The 18,242-nt window shown below is 45.6% G+C and overlaps 1 protein-coding gene across 1 annotated transcript in view; it reads left to right on the top strand.

Annotated features, from left to right (window-relative positions):
* Positions 1-18,242, top strand: part of EPAS1 (endothelial PAS domain protein 1) — a 128,530-nt gene that overhangs the window by 51,421 nt on the left and 58,867 nt on the right. Inside the window, 1 exon segment of the mRNA XM_028724834.2 lies at positions 16,927-17,117. Coding sequence (XP_028580667.2) covers positions 16,927-17,117 — 191 coding nt within the window.

Genomic DNA, 18,242 nt, shown 5'->3' with positions numbered 1-18,242 from the left:
AGCAGCTGTAAAGTGAATTTGTTGTCCCTTTTGTCTGCTGTGCTCGATAATGAAATAAAAAGACAAATTATCTCCAATTAAAAGTGATTTGCAGACTATGAGTAGTATAAATACACAACAGAGGTTGCCATTTAGCAGTTGAAACGGATAATCTTCTCTGAGTGCTCGTAGCTCACTCTTCTTCCCCTTGCCCTCTCTCTTGGGGTAACCTTTCCCCCACTAATTCAAAGCCATTTTTTCCAGTATGAGTTTGGTACCATAAAACGTTGCCTTGTGTTTGTTTTAAAATCCCAGAGCAAACTTCCTGTGTTTCTAGTCTATTCTTAGCCTTTTGTTATCATATATTTTCCACCGAGATTGTGCATTGTCGGTGCTGCGCGTCTGAAATGACGAAGTCGTAATTAAAGCATCATAAAGTCCAACTTGGGGCATGCAGAGAGCAGGTTTGCTTGTTTTGTTTTTCTGTTGTGACAGTGTGGGGGGGGGGATGTTTTACTTCATAAAGAATTTAGGTCACATCCACACTGTATATTTAAAGCACATTTAGCACACATTTAAAGTACAGTGGTACCTCGGGTTACATACGCTTCAGGTTACATACGCTTCAGGTTACAGACTCCACTAACCCAGAAATAGTACCTCGGGTTAAGAACTTTGCTTCAGGATGAGAACAGAAATCGTGCGGTGGTGGCGTGGTGGCAGTGGGAGACCCCATTAGCTAAAGTGGTGCTTCAGGTTAAGAACAGTTTCAGGTTAAGAACGGACCTCTAGAACGAATTAAGTACATAACCAGAGGTACCACTGTATGTGACTTCCCCCAAAGAATCCTGGGAGTTTTAGTTTATCAAGCATGCTGGGAATTATAGCTCTGTGAGGGGGAAGACTGTGGTTCTCAGGATGCTTTGGGGGGGGGGAACCATGTGCATTAAATATATGTTGTGGGTGTCACCTTACTCTGTTGGGTTTTCTGCCCCCTCCCACCCTGCTCCAGTTTTGTCAATAATACTCATCTGTTATAATGGTACAGTGGACGCTTGGGTTGCGAATTTAGCACTTCTGTGCATGCGCGACTGCCGAAACCCGGAACTTCCAGATACCTGTTCCGGTACTTCCAGGTTTTGGAGGGTCCATAACCCGAAAAAACACAACCTGAAGTGTCTGTAACCCGAGGTATGACTGTAATAGTAATTTTATTATTTATACCCACTCATCTGGCTGGGTTTCCCCAGCTGCTCTTACAGCAGGCATAGGCAAACTCGGCCCTCCAGATGTTTTGGGACTACAGCTCCCATCATCGCTAGCTAACAGGACCAGTGGTCAGGGATGGTGGGAGTTGTAGTCCCAAAACATCTGGAGGGCCAAGTTTGCCTGTGCCTGAATTACAGCATATATAAAAACATAGGAAAACATAGTTAAAAAAAAAAGAACTTAACTCCTTTATTAAAATGGGGGGGCATTAAAAGGGGGGGGGCCTCTATTTAATAGCAGCTGTATGTGTGTGAACTATGAAAATCCCATTTGTCCTCCCAGGGGTTGTTTTGAGCTTGCTTAGCCTGGCAGCTCCACTCCTGCAAATGCCAGGCCCCAAATGTCAAGGCCAGTTAATGTTGCATTTTGTTGTGGTCAGCTGAGGAAGAAGTTGGAGAATAGCTGCCTCGCACTGCTTTCCCAGCTACTGCCCCCCCCATCCCATGCATTACTCCATGGTGCACTTAGAGGTATATCACTTAGGATATTAGGGTATTGCACAAGCAATATTGCTGCAGAGGAATCCAGTGGATGCTATCTGCAAGGAATGCTTGGCACCTCTCCCAGCAGCGTCCCTGCATGAACCTGGCTGCTTCCTCCCACTCCTATGGATAAAATAAATAAAGCGCAGGCTCCTTCTTGCCTGGACCTTAAGTTTGGGTTCAGAGGCCCGCCCTCTGTGTCAGAGATAAAGTAGGCACCGCTTTTCTATGGTGGCATCCAAATTATTCAGCAACATTCCCCGAGAAGATCATCCAGGAACATAGAAATCTGCCATGTGCAGTCAAACCATAAGCCTATCTGTCCAGCTCGGTATCGCCCATGCAATATATTGACCATGTATCTTCAGAAGCCTTTCCTTGCCCCACGTAGCGCCGGCCAAGTGAGGTGGCTACTTCAGATGCCTGGGGGATCAGGCAGCGGTGGAGATGTGTTGGCAAGAGGGCAGAGCTTGCGAGTGGCATGTGGCCTGCTTTGCATTCCCTAAGCTAGTCTGGTGACCTCAAGTGCACTGAGGATATCAAGTCCAGTCAGCTTTTGTATGCAGAATTTGAGGGGTGGGGTGGGGTGGGCAGGCACCTTCCTGTGCTTCAGGTAGCAAAATGTCCTGGACCTACCCTGATTCTATCTGGCGGTCCCGGGGATTAAACTCCTTCTCTCCTTGCACTTAGCACTTAAGACTTGTTTGCATCAACGCGGCTTTTGATTTGTTTATGGTTGCTGGGCTGTTTCATTGATTTTATGATACAGATTAGTATTACGTGTGCAGTATCTTAATTGAGGCATTTTTGATTGCTTATGTTTCATTGGTGCCCTTTCAACCAAGCTGTTAGTAGCTTTGTATGTAATATATATAGAAAAGTGGCACGTAAGGACATCGAAATAAAACAAATAACCAATGTTGCAGGAGCGGCAAAAGCGGCCCTTCTCTTCCCAAACAATTTGGCATGTTAGGGGCTCCCTAAGTGTGAGGACCACAAGCAATACCAAAAAAACATGGTCGATGTCATGGTCTTTGTTTTTTTTAAATAGTGATGGTTTTTATGGATGTTTGTTTTTAATTGGTTTATGGGTTTTAGCTGTGTTTTCAACTAAAATTCTGAACTTGCCGAAGACTGGTTTGCAGTAAGATGTGAACATTGTCACTGTATTAAACCTCCCTCACACTCCAACTAGTCAGAAATTCAGTAATAACAGAAGTTCACAGTCTCTTATTTATTTCTTCTTCTTCTGCCCATTTGTGTGTATGTGTGTCTGTGGTTTCCACCCCACCTTTTTTCTGTTTCCAACAAACATAAAAGCAGAGCGCTGATATGTGTTGCTTTCTCTTTTTTTTAATTTTAAGAAACCCAAATGTCTTCCTAGAGATAAAAAGTGCCTGTCAAAACAACCTCAGAAGAGGGTGACAGATATCCAGTTGTCAACATACCGTAGCAACTGTACTCTAGCTTCTAATAATAAACAGGCAGAAGTTATTTGTAAGCTGATTATTAAAGGACAAATTTAAACTTGCCCTCTTACACGAGAATAACGGTTTCAGGCCCCAGCTGAGACTATAAAGACATGCACAGAGGTTTTTGCAGGTACAACCAGAATACAGACTGGAAGGGGGCGGGGGGGGGTTATAATATTTAAATACTAGGAAAATGCAAGTAAAGACAAGCATGTGTGTGTGTCTAACTACAGATGGGAGAATATTCCAAGTCCTGTATGTAGGGGTGGGATGGATACTAATAAACTGAGAAGAAAATCTTAATTGATTCTTTAAAGCAGGAAGAATAGCCTAGTACTAAAATGGCATGCGACACAGGATGAAATTGGGTTGGGAGTCAGGGGGAAGGTTCCACATTCAAATATCAAGCTATTCCTGTTCCTATTATTAATTACATTTGAATACAGTACTGCCTCTCATCCAAAGATCACAGGGCAGTTCACAACATAAAAATACGAAAGGATAACACAAAATACATAACGAAACAAAAACAAACTAATAACACTCCCCCACAAAGACATTTTAAAGGCCATAGAATGTTAATGAGCCACTGGCTCTAGAGAAACATTTTCGCCTGGTGCCTAAAGATGTACAGTCATGTACAGTTACAGACGCTTCAGGTTGTGTTTTTTCGGGTTGCGGACCGCCGAAACCCGGAAGTACCGGAACGGGTTACTTCCGGGTTTCAGCAGTCACGCATGCGCAGAAGCGCCAAATCACAACCTGGGCATGCGCAGATGCACCGCTGCGGGTTGCGAACGTGCATCCCGCATGGATCACATTCGCAACCTGAGCGTCCACTGTATAATGAAAGCGCCAGGCGAGCCTCCTAGTGGAGAGCAATCCCATAAACGGGGAGCCACTGCAGAAAAGTCCCTTTCTAGGGTTATCAGTTCCATGAGAAAAGCCTTCTTAGAGGCTATGTTTCTATTTGTTAAGTTATAAACTTTGTATTTAACCTACTGTTTTCTGTACCATGATTCACGCATTATCTCAAAACACAAACAATTAAGCTGGTATAAAAAGTGTAACTTTTCTGCTTAGCCTGTTGAGAACTGTTCAGCTGCATGCATGGACACAGCACACTTTGCAGAGTTTTGAGTTTCTAGAGTCTTGAGGCTACCTTGTGCTTAACAGCTGGTTACTTTTCTTGTTTTCTTGTGAAGTCAACTGTTTGGAATATGGGACAAATTTCCTTTAATACAGAAGCCCTTCAATATAGATTGTCTTTGGGCAGGTATTTTACGGAACATATGAATAAAGTAACTTAAATTCAGTAAATAAGCAGTGAGAGATAAATTGCCCTGTCTTTTCCCCAGTGCATGGCAGCCTCCAGACAAAACTGGGCACCTACTCAGAACACAAGTTCTGCTGTTGGGCAAGTGCCAGTAGATGGCGTTCAAATCAGATCACTGGGGAGGAGACTCCTCTGATAGCATCTATGTTAAGTCTTCTGTTTCATGATTGAAACATCAACGAGGGAATAGTTAGTGTAGGGATGGTGCTTCATGGAACTGGGTGACTATTGCAAACGTATATTATGTGGATGCATGGAGGGATGGAATCTAATTATGAACCAGAGTCAATATCTCATAAACAACATCAGCACGTGCTTCCTCGCACAGCTAAAAGGATGGCCACAGATGTGCCTACACACCTGTTTTGCACCAGGTCAGGTTGTTTGCCCTTCTCTGCCTGGTCTTAGACAAGAGAGCTATCCCATTGTCTGCTACCCGATGCTTTTTAATTGGAGCAGACAGGATGCAAAGCAAGTGTTCTGCTGCTGGGTTATGGATCAGGTATGTATATCAGCTAGGAGGTTTTTAAAGGTACCCCTGCCCGTACGGGCCAGTCTTGACAGACTCTAGGGTTGTGCGCCCATCTCACTCAAGAGGCCAGGGCCCAGCGCTGTCCGGAGACACTTCCGGGTCACGTGGCCAGCGTGACAAGCTGCATCTGGCAAGCCAGAGCCGCACACGGAACGCCGTTTACCTTCCCGCTGGTAAGCGGTCCCTATTTATCTACTTGCACCCAGGGGTGCTTTCGAACTGCTAGGTTGGCAGGCACTGGGACCGAACAACAGGAGTGCACCCCGCCGCGGGGATTCGAACCACCGACCTTTCGATCGGCAAGCCCTAGGCGCTGAGGCTTTTACCCACAGCGCCACCTGCATCCCAGGAGGTTTTTAGATGCACAGAAAAACCCATCTGATATTCTGACAGCCATTCAGAAGCATAGAATTGTAATCTTGGAAGGGACCCTCCAGCCCAAACCCCTGCAATAACAATAACAATAACAATAATAATAATAATAATAATACTGTAATACTAATACTACTACTACTAATAATAATAATTTTTTTATACCCTGCCCAACTGGCTGAGTTTCCCCAGCCACTCTGGGCGGCTCCCAATCGAATGTTAAAAACAATACAGCATTAAATATTAAAAACTTCCCTAAACAGGGCTGCCTTCAGATGTCTTTTAAAAATAGGATAGCTGCTTATTTCCTTGCAGGAATATGCAGCTGTCCCATATGGGGATCGAATCTGCAACCCTGGCATTATGAGCACCATGCTCTAACCAACTGAGCTATCACTTGGAGGATATGCTTAAGAATATAATAATAATAAAAATATTTACTCAGTTTCGCGCAGTGGCTAATCAGATACCTATGGGAAGTCCACCAGCGGTATAACCACCAGTTGAGCCCCTGATCCTAGATCCATCATGCTTAGTAGCCATTGATAGCCTTATCCTCAATGAATTTGTCTAATCCCCTTTTAAAGCCATCCAGGTGGGTGGCCATCACTACATCTTGTGATGGAAAACTCTACAGTTTTTACTATGCATTGGAAGAAGTACTTTCTTTTCTCTGTCCTAAATCTCCCACCATTCAACTTCTTTGGATGACTCCAGCTTCTAGCATAATGAGAAAGGGAGAAAGATTTTCCTCAGTCCATTTTATGAAAGTCTATCACATGGGTAGGCAAACTAAGGCTCGGGGGCCGGATCTGGCCCAGTCGCCTTCTAAATGCGGCCCATGGACTGTCTTGGAATCAGCGTGTTTTTACATGAGTAGAATGTGTCCTTTTATTTAATATGCATCTCTGGGTTATTTGTGGGGCATAGGAATTCATTCATTATCCCCCCCCCCCGAAAAAATATAGTCCGGGCCCCCACAAGGTCTGAGGGACAGTGGACCGGCCCCCTGCTGAAAAAGTTTGCTGACCCCTAGTCTATCACATCTCCCCCTTTCCCCTCTAATCCAGTGTTTCTCAAACTTGGGTCTCCAACTGTTTCTGGACTACAACTCCCATCATCCCTAGGGCCAGTGGTCAGGGATGATGGGAATTGTAGTTCAAAAACAGCTGGAGACCCAAGTTTGGGAAACACTGTTCTAATCTTAGAATTCCCAAATGTTGTAACATTTTCTCATGGGGGAACTGCTTCAGCTACTTAGTCATTTTGGTTGCCCTTTCCTGCCTCTTTCCCAGTAATATGATATCCTTTCTGTGATGCTTCAGCCAGAATTGTGCACTGTTTTCCAAGTGTGGTCGTGTCCTGGCATTCTTCATACATCCCTGCTTATAGAAAGCTCTTTCTGCTATGTGAGTTGCTGTGTCCCCTTGTGAATTTTGTTTTGAGATTTGCATGGGATTTGCAATGGGAAGTCAAACTGGCTCTGCATGAATGGGAACAGGTTTGGTGGGCTGCAATACACTTTTGCATGGGCCTCGTGGTTCCTCAGGCATCCCCCGAAGAAGGAAAAACTGGGTTAACAGGGGGAAAGTTGTTCCAAACAAATGCTCTACTTTCCATTCACTCTGCAGTAAAGCAAACATATTCATTCAGAATGTCCATTTTGTGTGTGTGTGTGTGTCACTGTATTTTCAAAATAAACAGAAAAATCCATCTCCTTTGCTTTTTCATGTGCAGAGTACTCTCCAGAATGCATAAAAAAAGTAAAACAGGGTGTAACATTCTCTAATGGCTAGAAACAAACTGCAATTGAAATATAGCACTTTAAACGTTTGAAAATAAATGCATCGCCATCAGTTAAAGGGGCATTAAATTGCTTAACCACTTCCTGTTTTGGACTAAGACAAATAAATTTCCCAATCATTAATCAGCTGAGATCAATATTAGCCACGTGCGTAGTACGACTTGATCCAAAATATGAGACCTATTAATCATCGCTTGGTTTATGATATTTTCCATAGCTTCAGGCAATGCTTGTGTTTTTGTGAAGGGTATAGTTGCCTTTTCGTATTGCCCTTTTTAAAAGATCAAGTCATGTACTCAAGACATAAATTCCCAATACTTGAGACAGGGGCAAAACTAGGCTTCATTTCACCTGGGTCAAAAACCCAGTTTGGTTCCCACTCACGTGCATTTGTGTACACACACATGCAGGTTGGGAGCCTCAGGGACACCCCTCTAGAGGCTTCACCTGGGGCAAAAAACCTGGCTAGTCCCACTCCCACCACACACCCCGCCGTAGCTAAGGCTCTGCTTGGGAATGGTTTCCGCTGGATTGAAGGCATTCCTTGGTAGACCCAAAGAGCCAAAGGCCGTTGCTCCAGGGTAGTTTGCCCAGTAACAAGAGCAATCCATCATTTCCAAGCATAAAGCAGGAACAGCAAATGTTCCATTGCAGAGCTGAAGGGGCTGGCTGAAATCTGCCACTGCCATAGGCAGTGATGTTGTCGTGGTTTTCCTAGGGTTGAATCTGAACCGGTTTCGGTTCATTGGATGCTTTTTTTGGTATGTGAGCAAGGTGTGGTTGGTGCTCATGATTGCTGCTACTGCAGAAAGTAGTAGTAGTAGTTGCAATTATTCCTAATAATAATAATACAGTGGTGCCTCGCAAGACGAAATTAATCCGTTCCGCGAGTCTCTTCGTCTTGCGGTTTTTTCGTCTTGCGAAGCACGGCTATTAGCGGCTTAGCGGCTATTAGCGGCTTAGTGGCTATTAGCGGCTTAGCGGCTTTAAGAAAGAGGAAACAAACTCGCAAGAACTCGCAAGATGTTTCGTCTTGTGAAGCAAGCCCATAGGGAAATTCATCTTGCGGAACGACTCAAAAAACGGAAAACCCTTTCGTCTAGCGAGTTTTTCATCTTGCGAGGCATTCGTCTTGCGGGGCACCACTGTAATCATCAGCATAGCTGTCAACCTTCCCTTTTTTTGGTGGGAAATTCCCTTATTCCAGCGCCGTTTCCCACTGCTATCCCGGATTGTTAGGTATCCCGTAGACTGTCCCCGGGACAGGTGAGGCTGCTGATCCCTTATTTTCAAATCTGAAAGTTGACAACTATGATAATAATAATAATATATCCTCCCCAAGGAGCCCAGGGTGACACTTGTACTTGTTCCTTGTGCTGGATGGAATGTCTATCTTCTCAATGTCGCTTTTGTATGATATTGATCAACACACCTTGGGGAGGGTTTTTGAAACGGAAGGTGTTGCTTGTGTCAAATGAACATAACAAGAAGGCCCCTGCTGGCCCTGATCCAAGGCCCACCCTGCTCCCACAGTGGCCAACCAGATGCCTGTGGAAAACATGCAAGCCAGGTCATAGCCCTCTCCTGCTGTTTTGCATTAAGTGCTCTCAGAGGCATGGTGCTTTTGATCTTGGAGGCAATGCCAATCTGCTTCTTCTGCATTTGCAGCATACCAGCCTCCCTGCTGTCATGCCCCTTTTCCACCTGTTAAGTGGGAGCAGCCCATCTTGGGGAAGCCAGCAGAGTGGCTCTGTCCCACCCGGTGACCCACTTCTGCTTTTGAGTAAGCGTACAAAGGCTGTAAAATGCCTTGCCCCCTAATAGTGGCTGAGAGCTGCACGTTAAAACTTTGCAGCTCAGAACATCCTTGCCCTGCACTTTGACCACCATTACTTTACCCTTTGCCAAAGAGATAAAGCTCAGCTTTTGGTATGCACTTTTTAAAAAAAGATTATGTAAATAGTTGACTTATCTGCTGGCAGATCTCAGCAGTGCTTCTTTAGCTTCTGGCGGATGATGCTTTTGCAAACCTGCAGATAAGCTGTCGAGAATAAATGACTGATTGCCACAAGGAAAGACTCCTCTCTCTGTCTCTGAGATTAGGATCTCGAGACTCACCAAACACAAAACAAATAATTGGGGCTCCAGCGTTGGGTATTATTATCATCACTCTAGTGTGATCTTGGCCCGCATTTTATTAGAGATATCATATATGCAAATAGTGTGAAATAAAGCAATAATACAAAAAGCTGAGAGTGAGTTTTGGCAAGCACGCTTTCAATGTGGTTGAGCAGATTCATGCTTCCGACAACAACTTGTAGCGAAACTGTTTAGGCATTGCAAACCAGCCTTAAAAGTGGCTACTGGAATAAAATGGTTGAACTGCATCAATCGTTTTGTTTGAAAAATGTCGATGGCGTCCCTGGGGGAAGAACCCAGTTGTCCAGCATATGAAGAATCCAACTGTCTCGCCTCTAAAGGTCTCACATAGTACATTTAAAAGGTGCACACAAAAGTTTCCCCCTCTGTGTGCTACAGTGACACAGTCAGCGGGAGGTCAGGTGAACAGTGCAGCACCACTATGCTGTCTGCTACCGGACAGTCCTCTAAGATAGAAAAGTCATTTACAAAGTGGACCAAAGCATAAAACTGGGGATCTCAGGAGCTGTACCTTCAATGCCTTTGGTATGGTTTGGCCTTCAGCACATGCCCGGGAGATGTTGCTATCTGAAATGAAGGGCAAGATGGCATCCTCTTCCCATTCCATGCAAAGAAGCCAGCTGGGCTGAATCTTACTTAACAGCACTGGTGATAAAATAGCATCCTCGGCTGCACCTGAAGCAATGGACTAGGTTAGGGAGCAGGACATGCTGTGTATCGTGGTGGAGGGGTATGGGTGTGTTTGCTTAGGAAGTACAGCTGTAGGGCTGCCACCGTTGTCTCCAGTATTTGCCACCTGAGGCTGCTACCTCCCTCTGTGCCTAATGGTAGGGCCAGCCCTGCTGGTCTTCTTTTAAAGACTGGATTGACCCACTGGTGGGGGAAGAGGAGTGTGGGGGGAGTGCACTGCCCCCGGCAGTGCGATCCTGGTGGGGTGGCATCGCGGCTGTATCCCCACACGCGCTGGGCGCCAAGCCCCTGCAGGCGGTACGCCATGCCCCCAGGACAAGCGCCAGCCCCGCCCCGCGTGCTCTCCACCCCCCACCCCATCCCGGTGCTGGAACATGAAGCTCCACCACTGGATTGACCATTGAGCGGTTCCCAGTAGTGATGTATGGAAGTGAGAGCTGGACCATAAAGAAGGCAGATCGCCGAAGAATTGATGCTTTTGAATTATGGTGCTGGAGGAGACTCTGGAGAGTCCCATGGACTGCAAGAAGATCAAACCTATCCATTTTTAAGGAAATTGGCCCTGAGTGCTCACTGGAAGGACAGATCCTGAAGCTGAGACTCCAGTACTTTGGCCACCTCATGAGAAGAGAAGACTCCCTGGAAAAGACCCTGATGTTGGGAGAGATTGAGGGCTCAAGGAGAAGGGGACGACAGAGGACGAGATGGTTGGACAGTGTTCTCGAAGCTACCAGCATGAGTCTGACCAAACTGCGGGAGGCAGTGGAAGACAGGAGTGCCTGGCGTGCTCTGGTCCATGGGGTCAAGAAGAGTCAGACACGACTAAACGACTAAACAACAACAAAGGTGCAGGGCTATGCAGTTAGCTCACTCCAGACATTATCCATGGAAGTCAGTGGTGTGGTTTCTACTGCTAAAAAGACGTAACTCTGGATGCAGCCAATGAGTGGATTACTTTTGGAGCTCTTTGGATTCTGTGTTATATGAAGGTTGTTTTTGATGCTGTGGGCACGCCATTTATGTAAAGCGGTAGTAAACATTGCATCATGCTCAGCAAGGAGAAGGAACATAGAATCATTATTTAATTGCCCCTTTTAAATACCCTAAAGTTATCCGGTCAGTTTGGTCAGCAGTTTGAAGTTTCCATGCGTCCTGTCCAGAAAGTTGGGTATATGTTCTTTCATCTCCTGGTAACATTTAAAAGTACTGTTCTTGTTCTGCAAGTTGGCATTTGAAGCTGTGATAGCAAGCCTTTTGACAGCAGCATTTATTTCTGACAGCTTAATTACTCATGGGTCCCTAACCTTTGAGATGCGGGAACTAATGACTGCACACACACACACACAGCACAACAGTGGTATGACAGGACACTCTCCTTTCAATGAGGTTTCTCTAAGAGCTGAGCTGGTTGGTTCCTCAAGAGCTAACAGGACACAGCCCAAGGCATTTCCCCTGACTGATCAGAGCAGCAAGTGTACTGTCTGCCTCAAGTCTAGGTTCATAGCAGTGCTCAAAGCCAGGAAAGTTATTTTGGCACCTGACAACCAAAACCAGAGTTAACCCTGTATTTGGCTGTTAAGCTTTGTACTACAAGGCAGGAAAAAAGCACCTCACAAACGGATCTCATCCCCTGTCATCTGACAGTAAGAATGCAATGATCATAAATTAAATGACAAACAATTTCGTGACATTTTATCATTGTTGCTGCTGGCATCCGTCTGTCTTGAGACAATGGAGTGCGCTTGTGGGGGTGAAGCCAAACTGTTGCATTAGTAGCACCAAAGTGACCTCCCCAGGGCGCAACCTGGGCAGTGTGCATTGAGGTCCTCGGCTGCCGATCAGTTATGTGAGGTGGCTACCTCATTCTGCCTAATGGTAGGGCCAGCCTTAAGGCAGAGATAAAACCAGGGGTCGGCAAACTGAGGCCCGTGGGCTGGGTCAGGCCCAAATGCCTTCAGGATCTGGCCTGGGGACTTCCATGGATTGGCGTGGGGATTCTGTTCGTTCAGCCTGCGCTATTTCCCCCCATGCGCCATTCCATCCCCCCTCCCTCTCACGCACCGTGGCGGCGCCTCCTCCCTCCCTCCTCCTGGCTTTTCCCTGCCCTGCCTAGAGGAGGAATGGGGATCAGCAGAGCTGGCTGAGCACCATTTTAAGCAGCCCCTCTCCAGAGCCAGCCCTTTTGTGCTGCTCATCTTCCCTCAGCTGCCGCCATCTTGGTGCTCCTGTGGGCCAGAGAGCGGAGTGGACAAGCTCGCTTTGCTTATCCACGAAAAGCAGCAGCGGTAGTTGTGGTGGTGGCAGGAGCCCCAGGGAAGGTAAGCGCAGTAGCTGGGGCTGGGGCTGGGGCGTGGGGAGGAGGACTACTTGCCCCCCTCACCTCTTCTTCCAGCCCCCCCCCCCCAGTGCCACTTCTTCGGCCCACCACAAGGTCTGAGGGACAGTGGACCGGCTTGCATCTAAAAAATTTTGCCGACCCTTGGCTATAACTCTTGGGTGTGTTCTCATGGAAAGGCAGGACATAAATTCAAGATAAGAAATGATGTTTGCACGTGCCAGTGTGGCATAGTTCATGAAAAATACTTAGGGCAAATCAAACTGAAACGCACTCCCCCCTATTCAGCAGTGAAGCTCACAAGGCAAGTAGAGTTTCTCTTATTTTGGACTCAGTGCTGCTCAGTGCACGCATGTTTTGGTAGTGTCCACATGACTGTGGTTACCCTCAGCTAAATTTGATCCAGATTTACCATTACCAAATCCAATCAGCAAAAACCGCCCAAACAAATGATAATTCTGGATTTAAGGGGAGAGGGGATGGAGGACGACATTTTGACAAACGCGATATTGTGTGGGCACTGCAAAGAACCTGCACCAAGTGCACAAGAAACTGCCATGTGAACCGGCCCCAAATCTCCTGGCATAACCAAAATGGCAGGGTTGTTGCAAAAATCAAATGGGGGGGGGGCGGTAAAACCCATGCCGGGCACCGTGAGCTCCTGGATATGGAAATGTGATGGACAGAGAAGCAAAAGAGCCCAGAAACTTTGAGATTCAAAACCTTTCACAGACAATCTAGACTTTAATTAAAATCTGTATATGAATAAAACGAAATAAAATGGGGAAGAAAGCATGCTTTCTTTGTTTAGAGATGAGGTGCGCACATGCACTGCAAGACATACCAGTTTCAGAAAAAGCACTCTTTCAGCTGTGTGAGAGAAGGGAAAATGCCTCTTCTGAGATTGTGGCAGCCGCTTACATTGTATTTTATACAGTATAATTTATGGGGGGGGGGGGGTTGGCAGTAAATGTGTTGCCTGGTAAATAAGAGGCACCATTTTTAGTCATAATGCTTTTCCTTGATTAATCTAGCCATGTAAGTAGCTAAAGACCACCACCCTGATTGACAGCTTTGTGGATTTTAAAAGTGGGGAGAGAAGCAGCTGGTTTTTGCAGAGAATTTGATTGCAGCTGATATAAAGGTAAAGGTACAGGACCCTTGGATAGTTAAGTCCAAGCAAATTCGATTATGGGGTGCGACGCTCGTCTCCGCTTTCAGGCCGAGGGAGCCGCCGTTTGTCTGCAGACAGCTTTCCCAGATCATGTGGCCAGCATGACTAAACTGCTTCTGGTGCAACGGGGCACTGTGGCAAGTGCCAAAGCGCTGAAATATAGCCCTTGTGGTGGGGGGAAGGCTTGTAGCTTAGTGGGAGAGCAGTACCCTCAGTATCTGCAGGTGGGGCTGGGAGAAAACTATGTTGGGAACCCTGAAGATACACCTCCAGGCAGTGGGTCAATAGTCTGGGTCAGTGTAAAGGATCTTGATGAGCTTTTCCTGATGGCTCTCCATACTGGCTCCTCATGTGCCTCAATCAAGTAATAGCTTATTTTCCATCATCCAGCAACACACACTTCTCTCTTGTATTCCTTCCCTGGAGCATTTTAATTCAAAATAGCAGATAATAATAGTGGGCGACCAGCAATCAGTATCATAGAAGTGTCCCCTTTTGCTGTAGAAGTTGGGGTGGGGTGAGGAACCTTCTAAACGCTACTTAGTGGGGCTATTGTGTCTGTAATCTTAAGCATCTAAGGCTATTTAAGGCATTGCTGAGGTTGCCGAACAAGTACCTTTGTTGGAGAAATTAGTTTGGGAGGGGCCTTGCATGTGATTATACGCCACGAGTGTATTTCTTTATGATGAAGCTTTTGCGATTCAGTTGGCTGGTTGGTTCTGCAGAAAATTTATCTCTTTAACCTGCGGTATTCCCAAAGGCTCAGGTAGAGACTAAGTTGGGCTTGGATGTCTCCTGCTTATTTACCTTTGAAAAAGAACAAATCTTGCAAAATGTTTTGGATTAAAAAAAAATACTGTTCAGCACAGATACAATGGGATGTGGACTGCTTGCATCTGCATAGGAATATTTTCCCCAGCGTCATGGGGTGGGGTGGGGGGAACCCAAGTGTTCCTGTATCAAAAACCAACAGGACTCTAGAAACTAATGGGAGATTTTGGGCAATCATATGTCAGCAAGAACCAACCTTTGCTCTTCCTCCTTTTCCAAGGGAAGCAATCAAAGTCTTCAGTTAAATATAGTTTTCCATTTCTTGAATACGAGCTGCCTTTAACCCCAACTTGGGAGAAAGACGGGAGAGAAAAATGACTGCCATCAGTGCTGGCCCTAGCATTAGGCAGAGTGGGGCAGTCAGCTCATCTGGCAAATGCTTCTTCTTTGGGGATCACTCGTAGCCCAGTAAGATTGTCTTCCATAAACACGATTTTAACAATGAGTCCGTAAGTGACTGTGGAGGCCAATTCTGGATCCACACGTCCTTCCACAGTGGGGACATTGGGAGTTGATCACGGTGTGGATTTGCCAAGCGTGCCTTCCTCTTAGCACGTTTCTCCCTTGCGTCCTGAGTTCGAGTGTCTTCAAAGCCCATGATACCTTTGGTAAAGGCTGTTCTCCAACTGGAGTGCTCGCAGGCCAGTGTTTCCCAGTTGTTAGTGTTTATACTAAATTTTTAAATATTTGCCTTGAGACAGTCTTTAAACCTCTTTTGTTGACCACCAGCATTATGCTTTCCATTTTTAAGTTCGGAATAGAGTAGTTGCTTTGGAAGACGATCATCAAACATCTGCACAACATGACCAGTCCAGCGAAGTTGATGTTGAAGAATCATTACTTCAATACTGGTGATCTTTGCTTCTTCCAGTACACTGATATTAGTTCGCCTGTAGATGCTTGAGGGTGGGCAGCAGCAGTGAGGGGTTGGTGCCCTCAACTTTCTGAGTTAGTCTGCTGCCCTCAGGTGTGGTAGAGGATGATGATCCATCATTATAACCCAGTGTTGTAGTAAAATTCAGCTACAAGTCCAGTTGGCTTCCATACATTCTCTCTCTCTCTGTGTATATCTTGTCCTTGCCTCAGGTATTAAAGTTTCTTGGGTCGGCTCTGCAAAGTTGTATAGGGCTTTATAGGGAAGCACCAACAACCTGAGTTGAATGCTCAGGGATGAACTGGGAGCCAGTACCAAAAAAGATGTGTTTCACTGAATTCTCTGGGACCTGATCCCAAGTAAGCATGCACAGGATTGCAGCCTAAAACAGAATAGTTTGCCTCCTTCATTGTTGTGCCCTCAGGTCAGCACACCTGTGCTGCTGGGCCTGGGCTGTATAAAGTGATTGCCGCTCCTTGTTTCTTAACAGGAAAACAGAGGCATGACCTAAGGATACCACAGGCTGAAATTACGAATTAAGCACCACTCCCTTAAATAGTGGGCACAGGTGGTGAGCAGCAACGTGAATGAAGCCCAGATGGGGCCATTGAGAAATGAGATATTGGCATGCTTGGGGGAAACCCCATGTTTGTAGAAATGCTATCTATATAAATAAAAGGGCAGGGGGAGAAAAACAACAACAGAGTTGATTGAGCTTGTTCAGAAGCCATAGGATGCTGAAAAGAAAGTAAAACTGGACAACTGGGCTTGAGTGGGGAGCAGAATTCCCTGCCTGAACTCCGTACAGCTTACAATACACTGGAGGAGGGTATGGCTGACTGGTAAGCAGGCAAGGATACGACCTGCTTGGAGGCGAGGACACATTTTGTTGTTGGTCCCATTCCTTGTACAGTGGTACCTCGGGTTACAAACGCTTTGGGTTACAAACTCCGCTAACCCGGAAGTAGTACCTCGGGTTGTGAACTTTGCCCCAGGATGAGAACGGAAATCGCGCAGCTATGCTGCGGTGGCGGGAGGCCCTATTAGTGAAAATGCGTCTCAGGTTAAGAACGGTTTCAGGTTAAGAACGGACCTCCGGAATGAATTAAGTTCGTAACCCGAGGTACCACTGTATTTAATTCAGATCATGGTGCCATTAGAAAACAGCAATCATTTAGTCTCCCACCACTTTTGTCAACTCAGAGCTCACCTTTTTAATGAACATCAATACTGATGTCATTTGTCTGCTTTTATGTGATGCAATATCGTTTTAGCACTTGGTGGGATTAGTTGTGACTGGCAATATGTTCTTTGTCCAGTTTTCTTCCTTTTGTGGGTTTTAATTACCACGGTTGATTGATTTTCTTAAGATTAAATGGTTTTGAACTGAATAATGGTGCATTGCCCAGAGGATGTGAGATTATGAGGGATAAGGCAAATACAACAGCTAATTTAGAACAAACCACTGTGAACTTAGTAAGATTGAGAACATTGTCCCCATTCCAGAAGGCCCTTGTATTTGTACTGCCGGAGTGTAAATTATTACTTCTCAATAGCTTTTACAGTCGGTACAATTATTTTCTCTTTCTCCTTTTGTTTTTTCTTTGTCATCACAGGAGCAGTTCTGAAAGGAGGAAGGAGAAGTCAAGGGATGCTGCAAGGTGCAGGAGGAGCAAGGAGACAGAGGTCTTCTATGAGCTGGCCCATGAACTCCCTTTGCCTCACAACATCAGCTCACACCTGGACAAAGCATCGATAATGCGCCTCGCAATCAGTTTCTTGCGGACACACAAACTATTGTCTTCAGGTAAGCTTTGTAAAAGCAGAGATGTCTATGAATGGTGGTGTTATGTACTGAAGTTCTCACCCTGCAGGGCCAGCAGGGGGATACTGTAGATAGTTATGCAAATAATGGATTGAAAGTGACGTTCAGTGATTGGATAGTTTTAGAAAATTGTTACAGTTACTTTGTACTGGAGCTCTATATAAGCAGGCTGACTGAACCCTTCAGTTCAGTTCTGGCCTGTGAATAAACAAGAGCTGTTTGAAGAATCGCTATGTCGTCTGATATGTTCACCCACAACTTAACATGTGGTGTGTTGTCCAGTGACAACTGGCAACCCAGCGCCTTGTCTCAGGTCCATCAAACTTCCCATTTGGGGAGCATGAGCCCCAGTTCCCAGGACCTTTCAGTATTGTTCAGTGGTGTAGCGGTCAAGCAGCAGAATGTCTTGGGCTGGCCCTGTTCAAGGGCAAATTACTTTGGGAGATTTTTCAGAAGGAAAACATTGGGTGGAAGGATCCATTCCGTCACACATTTTATCCACCTGCAACTACTTTTTGGTGGTGGTTGCTGTTTTGTTTGTGTTTTGTTTTTAAAGATGGCAATTCCAAGCTTAGGAATTTGTTTAAATTTATACCCAATTTGTTCCCCGCTCCTGCCAAGTTGGCTGTGGAGGAAGGAAAGGTCTATATTGGTATTACATACATAAAATGAATGCATTGCCCAAGTAACAAATAAAAGACAAATAAGACACACGCACATGCACAAAATCAGCATTGCTTCACAAAGGCAAGGCATACACCTAAAAATAAACCCAGACCAATGTTAATTAAAACCAATTAAAAGATTTTCAAGCTTGAGGAATTTTTAATCTAATTAAAATGCCAGAGATGGTAAATCACAAAAGATTTCCATGCTGGGACAAGCATATCTCAATCTTGTGTGGAAAAGACAGTTGCATAACTGCCTTTAGAAGGTCTTCGCTTAAACAGGATAGCATATAAAGGCCATTCTGTCTCTCTAAGTATCTATAGCTCATTGCTGGTCATTTCCGTAGTCTGCAACCCTCTGCTGTGTGTGCAAGTCTCTGTTTGTTTGAAGACGGGAAAAACACCTTTGGAGATTGGTCGGCCATCTCCTTGAAGTGCC

The sequence above is a fragment of the Podarcis muralis genome, chromosome 3 (assembly GCF_964188315.1).
Source record: "Podarcis muralis chromosome 3, rPodMur119.hap1.1, whole genome shotgun sequence".
NCBI classification, from domain to species: Eukaryota; Metazoa; Chordata; class Lepidosauria; order Squamata; family Lacertidae; genus Podarcis; species Podarcis muralis.
This window is presented reverse-complemented; position numbering and strand designations above follow the sequence as displayed.